This window comes from Tetrao urogallus (genome assembly GCF_951394365.1).
Source record: "Tetrao urogallus genome assembly, chromosome: 1".
In the NCBI taxonomy this organism is placed as follows: Eukaryota; Metazoa; Chordata; class Aves; order Galliformes; family Phasianidae; genus Tetrao; species Tetrao urogallus.
In genome coordinates, this window is record NC_136813.1 from 88,468,603 (window position 1) to 88,490,394 (window position 21,792).

The 21,792-nt window shown below is 38.1% G+C and overlaps 1 protein-coding gene across 1 annotated transcript in view; it reads right to left on the minus strand.

The window, feature by feature from the left end:
* SIM2 (SIM bHLH transcription factor 2) overlaps window positions 1-21,792 on the minus strand; it is a gene marked incomplete at both ends in the record, with an annotated part of 53,822 nt that overhangs the window by 6,520 nt on the left and 25,510 nt on the right. Inside the window, 6 exons of the mRNA XM_079536660.1 lie at window positions 1,023-1,431; window positions 2,412-2,580; window positions 4,441-4,588; window positions 10,893-10,999; window positions 14,883-15,082; window positions 17,266-17,351. Coding sequence (XP_079392786.1) covers window positions 1,023-1,431; window positions 2,412-2,580; window positions 4,441-4,588; window positions 10,893-10,999; window positions 14,883-15,082; window positions 17,266-17,351 — 1,119 coding nt within the window. The remainder of the gene's footprint in view (window positions 1-1,022; window positions 1,432-2,411; window positions 2,581-4,440; window positions 4,589-10,892; window positions 11,000-14,882; window positions 15,083-17,265; window positions 17,352-21,792) is intronic.

Genomic DNA, 21,792 nt, shown 5'->3' on the forward strand with positions numbered 1-21,792 from the left:
TGATAATAGAACCATGGAATCACAGAATGGCTCCGTCCCCTAGCCACCAGATAGGGCTGCCCAGGGCCTCATCTATCTTGGCCTTGAAAACTTCCAGATACAGCGCATCCACAGCATCTCTTCTCAGCTTGTGCCACTACCTCAGTGCCCTTTGAGTAAAGAATTTCTTTCTAATACTGAATCTAAATCATAGAATCGCTCACATTGGAAAAGACCTTAAAGATCATCAATTCCAACTGCAAACTAACCATGCTACCCCATACTCTATTCTCTTTAAGTTCAAAACAATTACCCCTTGTCCTCTCACTACACTCCCTGACAGAGTCCCTCTCCAGCTTTCGTGTAGATTCCCTTTAGATACCAAAAGTCCCAGTAAGGTCTCACCAGAGCCTTCTCTTTGAGCTCAACAAGTACAGCTGTGTCAGATTTTCTTAAAAGAGAGGTGCTCCAGCCCTCTGATCATCCTCACTGTCTCCCCCGGACCCTCTCCAACAGAACCGTTGGAGTCCCCAGAGCTGAATACAGTACTCCACAAGAGAAGAAGAAGAAAATCCCCTTCCTCAACCTCCTGGCCACTCTTCTTTTAATACAGGCCGGGTATGATTGGCTTTCTGGGCTGCAGGTGCACACTGTCGGCTCACCTTGAGCTTCCCAGCAGCCCCAGGTCCTTCTCCTCAGGCCTGCTCTCAATCCATGCCATGCTCAGCCGTCTTGAATTTGCCCCAGCTCAAGTGCAGGACCTTGGCTTTGTTGAACTTCATGTATTTTCCATGAGAACACCTTTCAAGCCTGTCAAAGTCCCTCTGGATGGCAGCCCTTCCCTCCTAATACACCAAATTAAGTTCTTATGGTAAACAGGATAAACGTAAATACTATAAGCATACTAGATGTTATGTTTCCATGTTTGTGCTTTTCTACATTTCCTAACCATCTTGTATTTCCTATTTTCAAATTACATTTACAAATATTTCCCAGACATTCCAGAGCTTTTCTTTTCCTTTTTTTCTTAAAGCGACACCCACCTTCATAACTCTGTCCAAGATTATGTCGGATGATGTTCACTGGCTGCTCAGGAAGATTTTTGGATGGTGACTGGCTGTTGGATACCAAGGAGTTGGCGTAATGCCACTGGCATTCTCCATTTGTCTGCAGCGTACTCAAGAAAAATCGAGCCACTTCACAAGGATTGCCTTGAGATTGCCCAAACTTAGGAGGCAGCATTTGCTTTTTGCTGCTGAAGACATGAGAGTCTACAGGGAAGTGTCCATAATGGTAAGAGAAAGGCAAGCTATATGACGGGGCATATAAAAGTTCACTGTTTTCTGAATGAAAGTTTTGTTCTTGAATGGTGGCAGCGTTCACTGCAGGGCTGGATCGCCAGTTTCCCACCTGGCTGCATTCCAGTTTGTCTGTTTGGAATGAGCTGTATTGCTGGGGGAAAGAAAAAAAATGAGGGGGAGAGAGTTAAATGACTAACTTTAATATGAAACAGCATAACATGTCATAAAGGCACCCAAAGCTGGGCCTCCTTGAACTGCAATCTCACTGGCTAAAGGGACTGGCTTGCCATGCGTTTAAGATTCTTTATCTTCACTGTGGTTTACCTTCACTTAACACAGAAACAAAGAACAATTTTGACATCCTAATGCTAAGGTTTTATTTGATAATTTTGCCAGTTGGATTTTAGCTAGTAAATGTAGGCAGTTTTGCAAATAACAGAGAGCATGAATTTGTTGCAAAGCACAGGAAGTTACTGATTAGTGGAGTTACATACCATGAATATGTTTTGACTGAAGCGTACGTGCTAGCTTCATTCGGTACTTTATAAGATAATAGTAGTCCCTCTCAGCGAAGCCTTAGAATGTCTCATGTTTTGTATCAGTCTCACCAACCCTGTTTCATGATCTTCACTGTTTCCCTTCCCATCTAGTTCTAACTCAGCCAGAGACAGTGACAGATATCCCAAATCCCATCCCAATGGTGTGTTTTCTAGGACTCCTTTTTATGAAGCCTTCTCTGGCAAAAGGAAACTACCAGTGTCTTTGTGACATTAAAAAATCTGCGCATCAACAGTGAATGAGATGCGTTCTACCCTACAACTATCCTTAATACATTGCCTTCCTTTTTTTTTTTTTTTTTTTAACCAAGAAAATATGTTGGGTTTTTTAAGGACTTTATATCCTCCAAATCCAAAAGTCTTTCTGTTTGCCAACTTGCCAGTGTTGTTTTGTACTGCTTGTGCCGTCCACCCCAAGAACAAAAGGTTTGCATTGTATGCTGGCCTACAAGGGAGTTCCTGCAGAAGAGCATACTGTAGTCAGTTGTCCAGTAAGTTCAGCTACAGAGGATCTCTATCCTGGCTCAAGGACTCTACCACAGTAACTGCAGGTAAATATTGCCAAGAAAGTTACCTGTTGTGGGTAAGGCGTTGTTCTGAGTTTTGCCTTCATTTTATTACTTTTGGGTTTTACTATTTTCCTTGTTTCCTGCGAGGTAGATACTGAGTTTCTGCATGAAAACTGTGACTTAGAAATGGTAACCTGGTCCAGTGACAACTGAAGTTCCTTATACTCAATATCTCTGCAAAAGAACAGTCCAATAAATTGCATATTCAGACATATCACAAATATAAAATAGCTCATTTGAAAATACGTATTAGCATTCACGATGTTTTCATTCTTCTAAGATTTTCACTGAGTCTGCTCAGCTGAGGATGCTGGCAAGCAGTGAATTTTACAGTCAGACTGTTTTCATGGGAGTCTATCACAAACATTCTGCTGGGTTAAGAGTTGACATCTTTGCACTAGATGTCCCTGCTCTCTGAAATTATTGTTCTCAGCCATCTGTGGTACTCTGTATTTTGGAATCATAACCACGTCAGCTGATAGGAAGACATGGATCAATTAATCTGACTCCTCAGTCAGGAGGTGGTCTCTTCCCTGTTCTCTCACAGCTTGCTCTGAGGAGAGGCAAAAGAGCAGTGTTCCGTTCCCAACAGCACAGTACCCTTGTAGCTAGACCAGAGGAAATGCAATGCTGTTTTTCTGACAGTCTCTAGAATTTAATTTCTCCACTGCTGTGTTCAGTTTCATTTGTTCTATATACAGGGCAGACTTCTGTATAAAAGAGGATAAAAAGCAAAACAAGAGCAAGCTGTGAATCATCTACTGAAACATAAATTAATATATTTTTGATGAGTAAGTTGTCAGTTTTTGTCAGTAGAAACAATGGAGTATATTTGTGAAAGGAAAACTAGAGGAAAACCTACTTCTCTCTCAGTTCCTATCTAGAATTAATTTCTATCGCTTCTTGGTGAATAACGTGGAAGTAAATTCAACTCAAGATTATGCTCTTATGACCCTGGCACAGTTTCCTCAATCAGTGCCCCAGCTCCTGGAACTCATGCTGGCTGTGGGACTGAGTATCTCCTTGGTGCTGTTATCTCACAGCAGTACAGGAATGAGCGTAGTACTGCCCAGTGTATCTATCAGGGTTGAATACCTGCTTTAGGTAGGTTAAGGTAATACACTGTGGTTGCTAGCTCTTATGCTTCAACTCTTCAAGACCAAGTAACAGATACGGAATTATAATACACAAACACAAATGACCCCACCTCACATGTCATGCAAACACAATTTACTCTGATGCAAGTTAAGAAATGAACAAACCTAGACAAAAGAGTGTGTAGTTCCTTGCCTTTTTCCACTGTTGTTCAATCCAATGGTGCCCACTATCTTTTTTTTTTTTTTTTTTAAACAGATAGTTTTTTTCAGGCACAGTCTATTTCACTATTACTTATCCCACTTATCCCATGTGGATTTCTGTCTCTCTTAGGCTTATATCATGATAAAAGTTTTGTAATACCTTTGTGGCTTGAACCAGAAATCAGAAATAGCAGGCCCAAAACACTGCACATTCACAAGCTCAGTGGGAGCTGTTTGTCATTGTGTATATCTGTTCAGCGCAAGTGAGGGAATCCTTGGTTATCCACCTATCCCCCAGAGGAGTAACATTTTCTACTATTTCTGTCTCATGAACTGACACTGCGATCTCTGCTAAGGAGCACTGTGTTGGGATAGCACCACTGTTGTTCTGACGATAGTTGCAGAACTGGGATCCAGACCTAACACAAATAGCTACCAGTGGTGCTATGCACTCAAACATGCAGTATATCATAGAATCATAGAATCACCAAGGTTGGAAAAGACCTAAGAGATCATCCAGTCCAACCATTGAAACAGTCATCATAAATACAAGTTTTTTTTTTTTTTTAGCTCAGTAAGCTTTTATAACTAAAAGGGGAGGATATCAGGAGAGCACAGTGGCTGAAGCATGCAAACACAAAATGATAACGGAAGACACAAGTAAAACAAACTTAAAGGATTTAAGTAATGAATCAATTACCGGTAACAGGTAATGGTACAAAGTATTTTGACTTACGTAAGGACATAATTGACACTCACTATGCAGTGAGGCCGTGATGAACGGCTGTTATGGACAATAGTAGCGTAGCTCTGCACCCAAACCCAGCCTCCTTGTTTGGACAGTAGTCGATAGTACTTGGTTGTTACTTGGCCTTTCACCAACACTGTGAGTAAAATACAAAAAAAAAGCATTTCACATTGCTTGGAGTTATGACCTAGAGATTCCCTAGAGAGATTTATTTGCAAGGGAGGGACTTCTCTTCCTCCTCGTCCTCTCTTAGACTTCCTTCTCCCACAGAACTTCAAATAACTTATTTGCACAAGTGTCTACCCTACTCCTTTATATAGTTTCACAGTGTCACATTGTTGTTTACAAATAGTATGTTGTGAACTATTTAAGTTTGTTTTCCATTCTTCTCCAGTTCACCCTACTTTTTTCCCTCTTATGTTCTGCAAAAGCATTTTCTGTTTCTAATCCTCTGACTGAAAAGAAGTTCTAGGCAGCAGAAGTATTTCAAGTGGACACAACATTCTAGTGTATTTGGAAGAACTTTCCGTATTCATTACTTGAAAGATAATTGTGTATTTTGCTGTGTATTTTATTCTATGTTGCTATGACCCTTCTTTCTCTGTGAGCTCTACATTTCAAAGGTGAACTCTAAAGAGCAAAATTGAAATGCTCTTCAGTTCTTAAACACGCAAAGGAAGGTGGGGCCAGAGGGATAAATCAGTTATCAGATAGATTTCACTAAAAATGTAATCCTCTAAACAACCTGAATGCTCCGTGAACTAGAACATTTTTACATAAGGCTATGCTATAATAAGAGTTGTGTGGCATCTCTAAATATTTAATTTAGCCACAAATGTCTCTGGTTCATTGCCAGGCATTTATCTTACGATTCACCAGAAGATAGTTAGCAGCCTTCAACTGTTCTTTTTCTCTTGTGAAAACCTAAAGTATTCTATTAGGAAACCCCATCTTCTCACTCTCCCATGCAATCGTTCACTTTAAATTAGAAAATAGTCTTGACACTCAAATATTGCAAGAAAAAAATGATCTTTTTAAAAAAAGATTAATAGCAGAAATTCCTTGCAGCTTTGTATAATACATGACAAAAGAATCAAATTACTGCTTACAAATGTAGAGTTTGTATTACACCGAACTCTTTATCAAACCTGAATCTACTTTTGTGCTCTCAGGATATGAGCTTGGTGAAGAATCAGATATATAATAAGCCTAAAAACCAGCAGTTTTCTTTTTCAGCCAACTCTACTAGAGCAAACGATCACTTGAAGTAAAAATATACAGACTTAATTAGTATTCATATAAGATTGTTCTGACAGAGAGGGCATCCAGAATTAAGCCAAGAACAAAAAAAGTGAAGTGTGTAATCATTTTTTATTTGTTTTATTTGCTACTGAATCATATGGCTATCAGTCATCACTGGAGTTGGCTTTTTTTTTTTGTTCACTTCTTACTTGGGAGAGTGTACATCTGTAACTTCAATACCAATTAGAGATTGCAATAATGTGGATAATAAATAGTCCAACAGAAGACTGACAAACAGAAACAAGATTTCTTCTTGGTAAAAAGCCCTTTAAGTCTGTTGCATATGGGTGCTCTCTCTGGACAGTTTGCTCTCAGCAGAAGATAGAGCATAATTAGACTTTTCATCAAATCCAGAAAATCTCCCTAAGAAAATCAAGCTCTTAATTTTTATAGACAGATCTTTCTGGAAGCATTAGTTCTTCTTCCATTGTCATAGAATCACTTCACAGAATCACAGAATGGATTGGGTTGGAGGGGACCTTAAAGTTCTAAGTTCTAAGCTGTGCCCACCAGCTCAGCTGCCCAGGGCCCCATCCAACCTGGCCTCGAGCGCCTCCAGGGATGGGGCACCACAGCTTCTCTGGGCAGCTGTGCCAGCACCTCACTGCTGCTTCAGCAAGAAATTTCTTTCTAAAATCTAACCTGAATCTCCCCTTTCAGTTTAAACCCACTCCTCCTTGCCTTGTCACTATCTGACCATGTAAAAAGTCGATCCCCCTCCTGCTTATAAAATCCCTTCAAGTACTGGAAGGCCTAACCAAGACCTCCCCAGTGCCTGCTCTTCTCCAAGCTAAACAAGCCCAGTTCCCTCAGCCTATCCTCAACAGAACGATGCTCCAGCCCTCTCATCATCTTTGTGGCTCTCCTCTGGGCCCAACCCAAGAGCATTTTTCTTGTATTCGGGACCCCAGGTCTTGACACAGTTCTCCAGTCAGGTTCTCACAAGGGCAGAGCAGTGGAGACAGTTCCTATACCCTCCCTGCTGTCCATTGCTCTTTTGATGTTGCCCAGGATACTGTTGTCCTTCCAGGCTGTAAGGGCACACTGCCAGCTCAAGTGCAGCTTATCATTCATCAGGATCCCCAAGTCCTTCAGCATAGGGTTGAATTATAGAATATGGCACCCATTTGTTCAGAAATCAAGGAGATAAATAAAAACATCTTGCAGGACATTCAAAAACCAATCTCTGCTAACAACAAACTACTGCTGTTTAGAGTTTGAAGTTTCTATATACGAGATTTTACCTCATACTTGCAGATGTTCTTTCTCATGCCTGCATTTCTACGCAGAATACTCAGGTGGAGGGTGATAGAGGGTGCATATGCACAGATATTGAAAAAAATAATGGGGAAAATGTATGCAAGTTTATAAACAAACCCACAAAATATATAGACATATATCCTGTTTAAGTGCAATGTATCTCACAAAGATAAATGTGTAACAATGCCACAGAAGCCTGTTCTCAAAATATTTGTTAATAACCAATACTGTGCCCTGAAATCACAATGTTTCTTGTGGTTCTGTATTCCAAATTTTACAGTTCTAGAAAATGGGGCTTATATTTTGGCCCAGATCATTTAACATATTTTTTCTAATGTGGCCTCCATCCTTCAAAACAGAATCTAATGGTCTGATGTTTTGCTAACTATCATGAAGTTCATCCAGATGCTTTGGGATCAGTTCTGACCTTTCTCTCTCTCTAATTCCTTTTTATTTTTTTTTTAAATCCCTGTTTTAGCTCTCCAGTTAAGACAGGACTGTAAAAGATGTAAAAACCACTGAGTACTGCAGTGTTCCACTTTTCTTCCTAATTACATGGATAAAACAGTATTTCTCCTGGGACAGGGGGAGGACTCTGTGTCTACTGCATTTTTAGCAATCTGGGGAAAGTCTGACCTTGACTAAAAGACAGTAGCCGTGCTTCCAATACAGAAAATAAGGTTAATTTCCATTTGACTCTTTGTTAAATTATCCTTATTTGATGCTGATTGGGAAACCTCAGAAATGGGAGTGAGGTAAATCCACTACCAATAAAATCTTCAGACTTCTTGGTGGCTTCCACTGCAATGGGATGGGAAGGATTCAGTGGCTTTACCCTTGGCTCTGACATGTGCAATTTGTAGCTGGGTGTTCCTCTGTTGTGGTTCTCTCCTCATTCACCAGGCAAGCTGAAAAAGGCATTGGGCTGGCTGGGCTCCCCTTTTGGTCTATCACAGATGTCTATTTTAAAAGGCTCCAGCAGGCTCACAGGCATATGGCTGGGAGTTGCCAGCCTACACTTCAAGATATCACTAAGAGAAATGAAATTCTTGGTTCCATGCTGAGAGCAGTTATTGTTTTAGTGTCCCTGGCACACACAGCCTTGTATGTCATCAGTCCAGCTCTTGAGCAGTGTGGTCAGGGAATGGTGCCCCAGTTCTTTTGCTCTCTTAAAAACTAGTGCAGTTCTGCCAAACGGTCTGATTACTGTGGAAGTAATAGCAAAGGCAATGCCATGGACAGTAAACTGTGTTCTTCCACCAGATAGCTTCTATAAATGCATAACTTGTGGGAAACAGCAAATCAGTTTGGGCATGACATCAGCTGGGGCTACGGCTTTTCCAAGGCAAAGATGTGACCCTTGTACAAAATTACAAGGTGCAAAGAATAATGATGTTAAAACACGTGGGATGCTCAAAGTCTTCTTCACAAAAAGATGATGGTAGAAATGAAAGGATTTCTCCAAAGCCAGAAAAGTATCTTTTATACTGGAATAGAGGAATATTTTGCCTGTACTAGAACAGCTTTTCTATCCTGCCTACTAGAATGCAAGATTCTAAAAGGCAAGGACTCATTATTTGTGTGGCCACATTTCCCCAGTTGCAGAGAAAACACTGTGCATATTGATGGTGCTATAGAAATAAATAACACTGTTTCAAACATCAGAATCTTTTTCATAGAGCTGGAAGAAAATCAAATGTTTAAAACAAGAAACCTGAGGCAAATATTCACATGTACATTTTCCTCATAGTCTGTTGTTCTTGTTACACTTCTAACTTGTTCCTCTCAGATTCCTCTGTTTTGTTCTCTGTGCTGCCTAACTTAAAGTTCACAAGCTTCAGGTCTCCAGTTCAGGATTGTTGTTTTTTCCCTCTTAGAAAGAGCAATTGGTTACACTGCTTTACATTGCTTTTCTTCTTTCCTTTTTTTTTCTTTTTTCTCTTAATACCCTTATTAGGTGTAAGATGTTTCTCTCCAGATTTCTTCATCAGATGACACTTAATCATCAGATTGTTTTATTGAATGATACGTCAAACCTGCCAGAGTTTTACTGTTCATGTTCCTCAGACATTTTTGCTGATGGATGGTGGGGGAGTTATAACAGTGCTCCCCAGAGAAAGTTTGTAGACTTTACATCTGTTTTAATAATTCCTATTACTTAGTATTTTGACAATGATTCTACGCTGTTCCCACTGTTGACCAAGCTTTTTTTTTTTTTTTCTTTTTGCTTCTTGGTACGTAGCGTCTTTGAAAATTTCATGAATTTCTCTGTGCATATTTTCATGTTTATATATTTCGTATTTTTCTTTTGATTTTAAAATTTTCAATAACTTATCTTTGTAATTCTGGTAGAGTAGCTAGAGAACTGCTTTTAGTTATTCTGTTTGGTTAATAATGTTTTTGTTCTTTTTTTTCTTTGTGTGTGGTTTGGTTGTGGTTTTTGAGTAATTGAATAAACATAATGTGTCCCTATTTAGAACACCAGTCATATACAGGTCAAACTAGTAATCAAGCTACAAGTCTACAGTGCACACAGAGCTATCCATGACTCTGCTCTCAAATGGACAAACTGTTGTCCAGAGATGATTGCAGCTAATTGGAAGCATCTATATAATACTTGACATAGGTATTTTTTAACAGTTGTGACAATAAAGTATGACTTTGTATAGGTCAACATTCACCACCAGGTTCAGAAGTTAGCACTACTAACCCAGTGGATGCCCCCAGTGAATGTGGAGGAGGTCATTACACACTGCAGCACAGAATCATAGAATCTCTCGGATTGGAAAAGACCTTCAAGATCATCAAGTCCAACCTCAACCTCAGCGTAGTACCCTAACTCTAACAACACTCCACTAAATCAATCAATCATGCCCTGGTCATTCTAGTTTTTAGGTCGTAATGCAAAATCTTCAGTAACATTATGGCAAATATTAACTTCCTATAAAGGTCAGCTTCTGCTTTCTGTAGCGTACTCTGCTGTCAATAGAATCCAGTACTTGGAATTTCAGCACTGGTTTGTGCCAAATACAATTACATCCTCCTTTATTTTCCAAATCCTCATGAACGTCCCAAAGTAAGGTGAAGAACCAACCTCAGTAAGCCTAAAGAAGGATTTGACTCCAACTGCTTTCAGTCCACAGGAACAATCTGGACAAAAGTTCACTAATAATTGTTTTTTGGATTTCATCTTTGCATTGTATGGGTTGCAGCAGAGTGAGCCAAGTCCAGATTTCAGCTATTCCCTCAATTTGCTTCTCAAATTAATGCGCTACTGAATGAACTACTTCCCAAGTCCAGATGTTTGAAGATATGATTAGCGTCTTGGTTTGCAGATGGGGGAATATTAAACGTGCTTTTTTTTTTCCCTGACACTCCATTCTCCAAACCTCACTCACATGCTACTAAAGAACATTAATTTTAGGATTTTGGGGGTTTACATTCACTTCAAACATGGGCTGTTTATTATAAACATGTTTCAGAGGAATGGGGAGATGTTGCATAATTTCTCTTCTAACAGAGACTAGTAAAGTCCAGATTTTCTCCTCTTGCTCACTCACTTGCTCTTTTGTATTTTTTTTTTTTTCCCTTTAGGAGTTCACCACCCAGAATCAAGTCCACATTTTCAAAAGAGCTCAGATCCTTTAAGTCAAAGATAAAAGTAGCCAGATTCATATTATTTTCAGAAGCACGGCATATTGAGTATTTAGCTTACTTGCAGAAGTAATGGTTTCCTTAAGTGATAGCCAAGCACTTTTGAAAATCTATCTCCAGTCAAGGTTTTGAAAGATTTCTTTTTTTTTCCAATGTAATGCCTGTTGCCTGCAAAACTTCTCACTCTACTAAATAAATTTCAGTCTACCATTCTTATTACTTACACAGATGATGAGCATATCGTAAATGGAACACATCACAGCCATGAACATGATGATAGAGGGTTTTTTCTATCAGATCTTGGGGTTCATATCCAGTTAATTCAGTCACTCTAGAAAAAGAAGATTCCATATTAAACAAAATCTCCAGGAATATTCAGTTTTACAAACCTAGCATTTAATTGTGCCAGCAAGTCAGGTACCTAAAAATGGTGGGACAAAATATTAGTTTTGGAAACAGAATCCTCATCTTTATAAGAAAATAAACCCTCTCAACCCAGCCAAAGCAAGGTGCAGTTATTCCCTGGCCAGCCTTACACATACACAGGAAAAAGAGTTCTTATTTCAGCTTTGGGCTTTTGCCATTGCCCTGCATGATCGTTTATACAAAGATCCAGTTGAGGAGCTAGTCAAGAAACAATAAAACTACTCTTGTACACCACTGACAAATTTTCATTTGCTTTTGCAAACATACAAGTGTAGCATGTATGTCTCTCCATAGAGACTGTGATCAAGTCTATAAATAAATTCCAGTTAATGACTAACAGAAGAAGGAAACAGCTTATTCCAGCTGAAAATGTAGGAAGACGGGAGCTATGAAGATCACAAGCTAAGAAAAGGAAAGCTGAAACTAGATTTCAGAAAAACTTCCTCACATGACAAGAAGTGGAAGAAAAATGAAAGGGTTTGAGACAGCTGCATTTCTGCACATGTTAAAGAATGAGGCTACCCTGCCCAGACCTATATGAGGCCACACCTGCAAGTCACCTGGGAAGCCAAACTTTATGATTCAAAATGGACTTTTTTTATTTATTTAGTACTGTTCCTTGAGAAGAAAAAACTTAAAGTACATTGTGCAACTTGGCCATAATTTTGTTTGTTTGCCAAGTGTTGCTGGGTTTTTTTTTATGCTGTCATGGGCTTTCTTCATCTAAAGCATCTATAGCAGACAAGAGGTGCTATGCAAAGATGATATACATGAACAAGCAATGCAGTCCATTGGCAAGTGAACTGTAGAGTAAAACGGTTAGAGCTGAGGATATGGAGCCTGAATATCTTAATTCTGGGACATTTTCTTGTGACTAACTCTAAACGAAAGCTTTGTAGCAGTTGGGGTGCCCTACACGTGTTACTGGAGGTATTCTTCTAATTTAGTCTCATCTGAAATTCACCCAGTTAACATGCCTAACGCATCTTCATGACATGAACTGCTGTGCAGTGAGTGGAAATGATCAGGACCTTTGCTTCAAAAGGATGATTCTGGTTTGAACTAAAATACTAGTGTGGATAAATTCTATATCAAGGACTGACACAGTAGCATCTACAGAAAGGAATGCAGAGATCTCAAGTAACACGTGTCACTGAGGGTTGCAGATCATGCAAACTTTCTTTTCTTTCTTTCATTTATTTATTTATAACTACTGTGCATCTTATTTACTCTTGCTCTAACACTAAGTAATCACATGAACTGCACAGAGATTTACAGTCTATTTGAGACACAGTGGGATTCTTCTGAAGGAAGTCAGAAAACAAAAAAAAATAGTGACCAACCAACCAAATAAACAAACAAAAAAGGCCCCACGCCTTCATGGTCTAATTCATAACTAAAGCATTTATATCTCCTATAGCTATATGGGAGATATGAAGCTATACCTTCATCTGGCAATGTCTTGCTTCAGGATTTGCCAACACAGAATGAGCGCTTGTGATCTGTTTCCATAAGACGCTATGTGAACATATTCATGTGCTTCTCCTCTCCAATGTACCCTGTCCTTACTAGCTTACAATTCTGGGGGCCCAAATTCTTGCTTAAGCCTATCAGCATAGTAAAATAGCTGGTATAAGGTCCTGTTTAGATTTCCACGTCCCTTCTGAATTTTCTGCAATTAAAATAAGGGTAGCAGCTCATCCTTCTTACTTAGTTGGTGAGTACAGAGACAGTTAATCCAAATACAAACAAACAAAAAGCCACAAACTCAAGCCAGGTGTGAATTTTTCTGGAAGTGCAGCCTTACTTTGAATTTGGTCTTCATATGGGCCAAAGAATTTTAAGATTTATAGGAACACCCAAACTTTCAAAATCTTTGAGTCTATAAATGAACCGCTTAACTTCCTTAACGCAAAAACAACCCATCAGAAAGTCACTGTAGGGAGCCTGGGCTCTGAGGGTTGTTGTGTGTGACAAAGCACAAACAGAAAGAAACAGAGCTTGGCCTAATGATCTTCCCTCTAGAGTACCTTAAAGCCTTGTAAACTATATGTCAATTAAAAAAAAAAATGGTTGCATCACCAAAATCAGAAGCTACATATCTCTCTAAAGGAGAAAAAAAACTGTCTTCTTTTTTCAGTTACCTTGACAAATTATCTATTGCACGTTTTATGTTGTATTGAGTATCCAGAAAGACTTGCCTGTTTCTTTTTGCGGCTATAACACTCGCCTGTCTTCCCAATGACTTACAGCTAAAGATCTAGCAATTCTTTTTCTTGCACAGATACCAGAAGAAAACCTGAAAAACAGTTTTGTCTTATTCCTAGTACATGCCTAGTCTGAGAAAAAAATAATTTGGTTTGCTCAGCTGGGAAAGCAAAGGGCTCTAGTAGTGTTTAATACTCCTAACCGTCCATAACCGTCCATACACAGTTATGTGTATGGATGATACCCATTTGCTCTTTGATAAATACAGCTATGCAACAATACTGGTTATTTCTCTGCTCCTGTCAACACCTCTGGCTATGCTGTCTCCTTTGAAGACACTAATATCTTCAGGCAGTTCCTCTTAGGCACATCATTTTCCTTTTTCCACATGCAAAGACATGTTGCTGAACTCTTTGTACTTCTTTGTAGCTGTTACATTAAGTAAAGCATGCCAAGAAAAAAATGCAGAAACAACCAGTTCTTTGTATTTTAGCAGCTGATGTCCCACTATCTCATTGACTTAACATGGAAAAAGAACATGTTCTTCCATGGTTGCCCTGCCATGAAAAACTTCCCCAGTCTTGGATACAGAGTCTTTTTTACTTTTACACATGAACATAATTTCTGCTTCTTACAAATCCAGAATGTCAGGGAAATGAGAGAGTATGTGACATAATGCTCTATATGTAGGGATTGTTAAAGAATGATTGTCTTGTCAGTGGTCAAATTGGTTACACTGTCTGGGAATTGGACTTTTTCCCTCAAGGTATCTTGAACTGTACTGTACAAAGGGTCATTGTATAGTAAAAGATACTATATTTTCCAAAAAAGATGAGTGAGTCATTTTACAATTACTTTAGTTCTGGTTTTCTGCTCTCCCCTTTTCAGCCGTTGAGTTACGTCTACTGAGAGCAGATTCTCTTTCCTAAACAATAGCCATTTTCCCAAGTTTTCTTCAGAAAGGCTGTGTTTTCATGTACTATCCAATGGAATTAATTTTCACTCCAGTAACCACAGTTAGTACAGTTGGCTTCATTGTTAAGGCATTAAACTAGAATGTAGAATATTCTGTTTTCTTACTACTTGAAGCTCTTGATGACCCTGGCAAGTCAATTTGATTTCAACATTTTTGTTGCTGACATTTAAATTACAGATGATGGTGCATACATATTACTTTAACTAGGTTTGCTTATTAATATTTATGTCCTTTAAAGTAAAAATGTTTACTGCTCGTCTACATATTAATCACAGCAAGACTTTAATTGACTCTCTGAAAAGGTATGTAGCTATCAGTTAAAGTATACACACTCTTTTATGTTGGCATTCAAGACAAAATATGGACTGTCCATTTACCCAAAGGGCTTTGAAGACCCGCATGGTCTTTGTCTTCCAGATAACTTTGTAGTGCTTTACTTTCTCATGGCAATTCTGATTTGTTCAGAATCAAACAATCACAGAATTGTAAGAGTTGGAAGGACCCTCTAGAAATCAACGAGTTCAACCCCCCAAAAAGAAACCACCGTAACTTAGAACTTTTGACTTTGAAAACATTTTATGCTCGAAATGAAATAGCTGCTTACCTGGAATCTAGGAATATTAACTTCAAGTCCAAACTTGCTCTGAACATAAACATGTTACTATGAAGTTTGATCTCAGTGATTGCACTGGGAGGTAAAGATTGACCTACAGCCACCAGTCCAACAATTTGGTAACAGGAATCATACAAAGACATATCGAGCATATACTGCCTTATCTTCAAATAGCCACTGCAGTGGATGACCTGGCATGAGAAGAAAACACAGTCAATATCTGATGACAAAGGAAGAGGCTGAAAGTCAACTGTCCACCCAGCTTCAGTGAGGTTGTAAGGCAATGCACCCTTACAGCACAATTACTCCACAGTCTGTTAAGGCTTCAGAATTGTGGTTAATTTATAAATGGAGATTAAAACACAGTAAATGCAGTTTTTGTATTTTCAGATAACATGATTAATCCAGTATTACAACATGTGCTCTTAATGATTATCTACATTGCTTTCTAGTTTTAATTTTAAACATCCTTTGATATTAATTTCTTGTTTGTTAATCAAAAATATGGAAGGTGCTATTTTAAATCACTCCAATTCTCTGGCATATGCATATATGTATACAATGGAAATTAATGTATCACATCTGTAAAGACCAGAGGTTATCTGTGCAAATGCACTGGAAATGAGTTTTAAATGACCTTTTAAATGAACTTTTCAGTCAAGTTCAGATGACATTCTTTTGACCAAACCCAGGGTCTTGAGACCAGATTCCTGAATTACTATACGCAATTCCTAATCATAGGAATGATAATTTCAGTGTTAGCCTTTAATACTACACAAGGTCAGCCAAAGAGAGGGAGAAATATAAAAAAAATGGGGTACTCTTCTGCAAGATAAAATTTATTTAATATATCGTTACTGTCTAGAAATTATTTTTGCTCCTGCCAATTTTCTACTTCAAACAGCAGGCAGGACACTTGTCTGGGCTTTGTGGGGAATCAGAAATACTCTATACACATCCTTCAGCTTAATTTCCTTATTTGATTCACTATTAAATGCATCCAGTGCAAAGGAATTCATTTCCAGTGTATTTAGAACTCTGAACAACTTACTGAACTGTTACCTATAAATAGATTCCCCCCTTATAACCTCCTTCCTCACCTCCGATAAGCAATATCAAAACTTATTTAAGATCTTCCTGCAGATCCTACTGATTCTCACACTATTTCATTACTGAACTTCTCCTGCACTTGAGCTATTCATATAATATGTTCAATAGTATTAAATTTTGACTCTACGTACAGTCAGAGAGAATAAATTTAAGCTGACACCCCTCTAAATGAATACATCCTTACATTCTTCAATGTGTAAATTTGTGATAATGAAGAAAAAGAGAAAGACTGTGATTCCTCTAGTCACCAGCCATACATGGAAAAAAGGAAACCATACAGAGATATCACAACTAAAATCTTGACATTTTTATCTGATTTCAGATTCCGCTTTGAGACAGGATGATTTTACTTAGGAAGAAACCGAGCAAACAAGGGCTCATATAAATCAGTGTAGGCAGGTAGATAACAATGTAAATAAGCTGATAAATGCCTGGACCTTGAATGTCTTCCTTAAATGAGATCTGCTTTTCTTGCATGCTTTTCTTTTTGTTTTTGAATGACTGAAGTGAAACAGATCCTCACCAGGGTATATGTAAAATATCCATCTCTCCTGATATTTAGGTGATAAAATTTTACTGTACAGCTCAAAGAGCAGCGAATACATACTGCAAAGATGAAAATAAGAACTACTTGTATGGTATATGTTACTGTAGAATTTCAGTATATGCTGTATGCTGTGTCTTTCTGGTTTCATGTAGTAAAGATATGACTAATACAAGCAGCAGGATTTGAAAACAATCCTCATAGGTTAGTAGAGCTCAAACCCTGAGTTGATATCAGTGATTATTTATGGCAACATTACGGTCTCTTGAACATTGAGGCGATTCCAGTCAGGTCAGTGAGTGACCCGTGTGACTGGGTGGCTGCTCAGAAAAAGCACTGTAAGATCAAGGCAGAGGGATGTGGGGAGACATTCAACTTCCTGTGTATAGAATCCTGCCCCATCTTTCTCTGCTTCCGTAAGGGAACAAGACCTGAATGTGTATTCTCTTTGCACCTCATGAGCAAGAGGTGCAAGAGGTTCTCTAGACCCCAATCTGGAACTTCAGGGGTTTGAAATATGGAACTGTGCAACAAAACAAATCCCAGTTCATTCGGTGAGGGTCTGGAACTACATTACTGAGTGAATCTGCATCAGCACTTTTGCATCTGATCTGATTCTTTCCATCAAAGACTTTGCTTTCAGCTACATGTTGTTAAAACCAAGCTCACTAAATGAACTTGTCTCTTGTATATGCGAAAGTAAAAACTCATGCACGTTACCTTGTAGCCACTGCATGTCAATCCTGCATTCCTCTTGGCTAGGACACACTTCATTCTCAGGAAAAATGATCTCTCAATTTCATATTCTGAAAGCATAAACCACAGTGCTTATTTATTGCTGCAGATATCAAAACTGCCCATAACATTGTCTTTGATGATTTTACAGAACTGCTTCTGCCTCAGCCTTAGACAGCAATAGAGATCAACCATTCTGCTTTTCCACTCAGTCTCCACCCTTAGGACTTATTTTACTTTGACGTTAAGATTCTCTGTGAAAGTTGTACAAGCCTCAAAACTTTTTTTAGCTGCTTTTTATAAGGCCATCACCTTGTTTCTGAATAGCCAGGTACCTGCCTGCATTGCTAAACAGAATGAAGAGTGCAAGTAAACCAGGTACTTCAAGGTAATAGCAGAAATAAACAAACAAATAAATTGCTGGTTTTGCTATGATTTCACTGTATGTATCTAGTCACATCCAGGCTGGTGAAATACTGGCCTCCATATGCAATAATGTTACCTTTTGCACTGACTTCCAAGCTGTTCTTGCTAGAAGTTTCTTAAACAAATGTGTTTAAGGGTAAAATCAAGTAAACTTTTGAAGTTAAATATTTCTCAGGTACCTTTGTAAAAAAATAACCCATTATTCTCTTTAGCAGTTAGCTATTCTTTTTATGATTTTTTTTTTTAGTTTAGACGTCACTAGTTGTTCTGACTTTGTATTACTAGAAGTTGCAGTTCAGCAGAACAGAACTATATCAGGAAAAGAAAATTCATTTGGTATTTATGTGAACAGAAGAATCAGGGAACCTGGAGGTTTTCAGATTTGTTGCAATACGTAGTATTTTCTGAATTTCCACAGGGTCTGATACAAAACCCACTGTGATCAGCAGGAGTCTGCTTTAATTTGATTTTACTGTTGAGTTGTGTTTCCGATTTTTGTGCATCCATCATCCAATTAACACCTCTTAGCCACACACCTGCAGTGGTTGAGCCTCAGACCACTACCTGGAAACCAATAAACTCTTCACATTAAGTTCTGAGTTTAAAGGTCTGAAGATACAACCACAGGAAAATAGACTTGGCAAGAAGTGAAAAGAAATGCAACACACAGTGCATCTCAACAAGTACCAGCCTTCCTGAGTATTTGAATTTTCTATTTGTCTTCCCAATGCAAATTAGATCCACATGGGGAAAAACAGGCACTCTAAATGAAGTGGCACATCTACTATGGATACTTTTAAATACAAATGTATATATTTTGTAGGGAGGAAACCGTACAGTACAAATAATTATTGTTGAAGTATGATCTCATGAATAAATAATGAATCTGAGATTTAGGTGCAATTCTTTTTTTTCTTTTTCTTTTTTTAATACACATTTCTACAAATTTTACTGGTGCTTGCTCTCTTTCTGCCACAAACCACTTCAAACAAAACAAAGACAACTTTCTCTCTTTGAAGGTATCAAGGGAGAAAAATGCTAATGTTTCAGCAATGAGGATTGAAAAAACAAACATCTTCAGGCATGGATGGGGTTGCTAATATTCTTACATTCTTTTATTAGAAGAGATGATTAGTGAAACTGGAACCTTTTCAAATACCGTGCCATGAAACACAAAGGACTTCTTTCCATAAAAAGCTCCTTTTTTAGCTGCTTCCTTCTTTTTTAAATATTATTGCAAACCACTACAGACACTGCTTTAGAAATACTTAGTACCAACTTCACTATTCCAACAGAAATGGAGTTATGTTTATAGTGTGATCTTTGCATCTCTATAAAACTGTATTAACACCCAGACTGTAAGATAATGTTTCTTTCCTTCGTTGTTTAAAATTGGTGGTTATCTCCCTGATTTCAGTATCACAGGTTGTAAACAAGTGCTCCTGGGACACTAGCTCTCTTTACTAACTACAGGCTATTCAGAAAACCAAGAGAGTAATTAAGACAATTCAACGTCAAGGATGCTGTGTAGTGTAAGACAGCAGTGTGAAGGATAGAGTTGTGCCCTGTAGTAAGCAATATGGGGAGGGAAGAGTGAAGGAGTTGTTTTCTAATGTTTTTTAATAATATGTATGTGATTTGTGAGACTGAAAAGTAATGATTAGTAACTTTATTCTTGTCTGTAATTAGGTGAAAAACTATAAAACTATCATTTAATATGATGTATTTATTAATTTTGGATCACTGAATTATGAGGTTTTAGTTGCATGTTACTGAACCAACAAACGCTGGTCTCTTAAATCAGTTACATCTCATGTCTGCAATCTGAAGAGGAAACAGCCATGAGGTAACAAGGCACTCATACAGGAGCTCCTGGCTTGGAGAACTGAGCTAGTTGGTTTGAAGGTAGCAAAGCAAAAGGAGAGAGAGCTCATGTGGCCAAGCAGAGTCTGGACCCTACTCAACAAACTGCTCTTTAACCTGAAGAAGCTGAAGGAATTCATATGTGATGATGATAAGCAAACTTCCTGGACCATAACCATAACAGAATTGCTAAATGATGCAACATGCTCCCTAATGTAGCTGGATGCAAAACATTTTTAACCAGCAAACTGGGCTTGTTATGTGACAAATTAAGGCTAATGGTTGTTTCACAGTGCCCAATGGATTATGCGCAGGTACCAAATGGCATCTCTCATCTTGATTTCAGAACTGGAACTGAAAAGTGCTTAAGATATCAGAGAGATATTCTTTGTGAGAGTGTGTAAAATCCACTGCCAAGCTTTGTGGCTGATTAACTGGCAAGAAAGAAGTGGGACCAGGCCATTCATACTGCTTATGCACGTGTTAGCATGATTTGTGTGCATGGGGTGCTTGTAAATGCAACTGTTCTGTCCATGTCAATCTATTGTTGTTCAGCCCTGCATATATGTGTCTGTGTGCACCTACTGAGAATAAAACCATCTCCAGATATGATCAAGAGATTGTAAAATCTAAAGGAGCAGTAAAACCAAAACCCTTGCATAAAGAACTTAAGACAAGAGTGTGAACAGTGTGAATTAGATATCATATAAACTGATACATTTGCCCATGTCAATCTACAGTGCCCTTACGTGTAGCAGAAGTCAGGTAGCAAAGTGAAGAACTGAAGTAAATTCGTCATTGTAAAGGTGATTATGATATAAACTCCTGATATCCTGCTGGGTACTAACACATCCGTCAATGTAATGCAAAACTTGAGTTAATCACATCCAGGCTGTACGTGGTGCAATTAAGAAGGCCTACTCTTATGGAAAGAACGTAGACAAATGGGGTACTCCAAAATTTAGAAAGAAAAGAGAGAAGCTGAATATTCAAATAGAAGAAATCAGAGAAGCTTCAAGAAGAACGATTGCTAAGACATGCTGTCCTGCTACAGATGTTAATAACAAAAATGTAAAGAGACAGTAGAAACAAAAATTTGTTTGCAAAGCAGGAAAAATGCCTATAGCATAAATGGCCAGCATCCACTGTGAAAGTACAATGACTGGAGAGGTTGGAGGAAGCAGCAGAAGCCTCAAATTAATAAAGCAAGAAAAACAATAAACACAATGCTTCAGGCTCAAATAAGACGTGAATGTAACTGAAGAATTTTATCAGTTAAATGGTTTTATTAATGTCAATTAAGTTTTGAAGTACTGCTAAAATGTAAGAGCATAATGTAACCAGACCTAGTAATATATTGATATCAGCTCTGTTTTTTTTTCATTTAACTTTGTAAGCAAAGCACATATAAAAATATAAAGAGTCTTAGGCTATCAAGAAGGTAAAAGGGCTGAAATAAAGAGGAAATAAATCAAGTGCTACCAGTTCTTACAGAGTTATATGCTGAGAGAACTGTGGGTTAAGTGTGTATATGTGAAACTTTGAGAGAGACTAAAGAATAGTGAAATGTTATTATTGAACTAGAAAACAAGTAATAGCAAAGAAAAGTAGCCTTCTTAAGTATTAGAGAATACTTATGCTTGCCTAATAATTAAGGTTTAACTTCTGTATTTAATTATTCCAAATGTTAGCTCCATAAAAGCATAGCTATAAGAGATGAAAACACCTTTGTGCTAAGTGTTAAAAACAGTGTGAAGATCTACGTATAAATGTAGAAACTACTTGTATGAACTGAAATATTAAGCTTTTGTTTTGTTTTATTTTTTGTTTTGTTTTTGTTTTGTTTCATAGAAAAGACTAAACCAAAACATTGCAGGAGTCAGATAATGAGGGATGGGAAATAGAATACTACTGATACTACCAAGTAGCCAAAAAAAATCTGAAGTAGGCCTTCGCATTGAGTTTACACAGAAGAAACAATTAAAAGAGGTAAGTAAGAGGTAAAAATGCATTCAGCATAAAGATGCTTTTCAGCAAAGCTGTACTTTACCATCGCACCTTTGCAACACCTGGAACTGAGTCAAGTCTACGTTCACATAATGTGATAATGGGGATATTTTCAATTGAAGTAAAACAACCTCATATGTAAACTCAGATTTGTCACAGCAGGAGGTAATGTGTATTACACTGCCTTGTTGGCTACAGCTTCCATAAGGAAGCTAG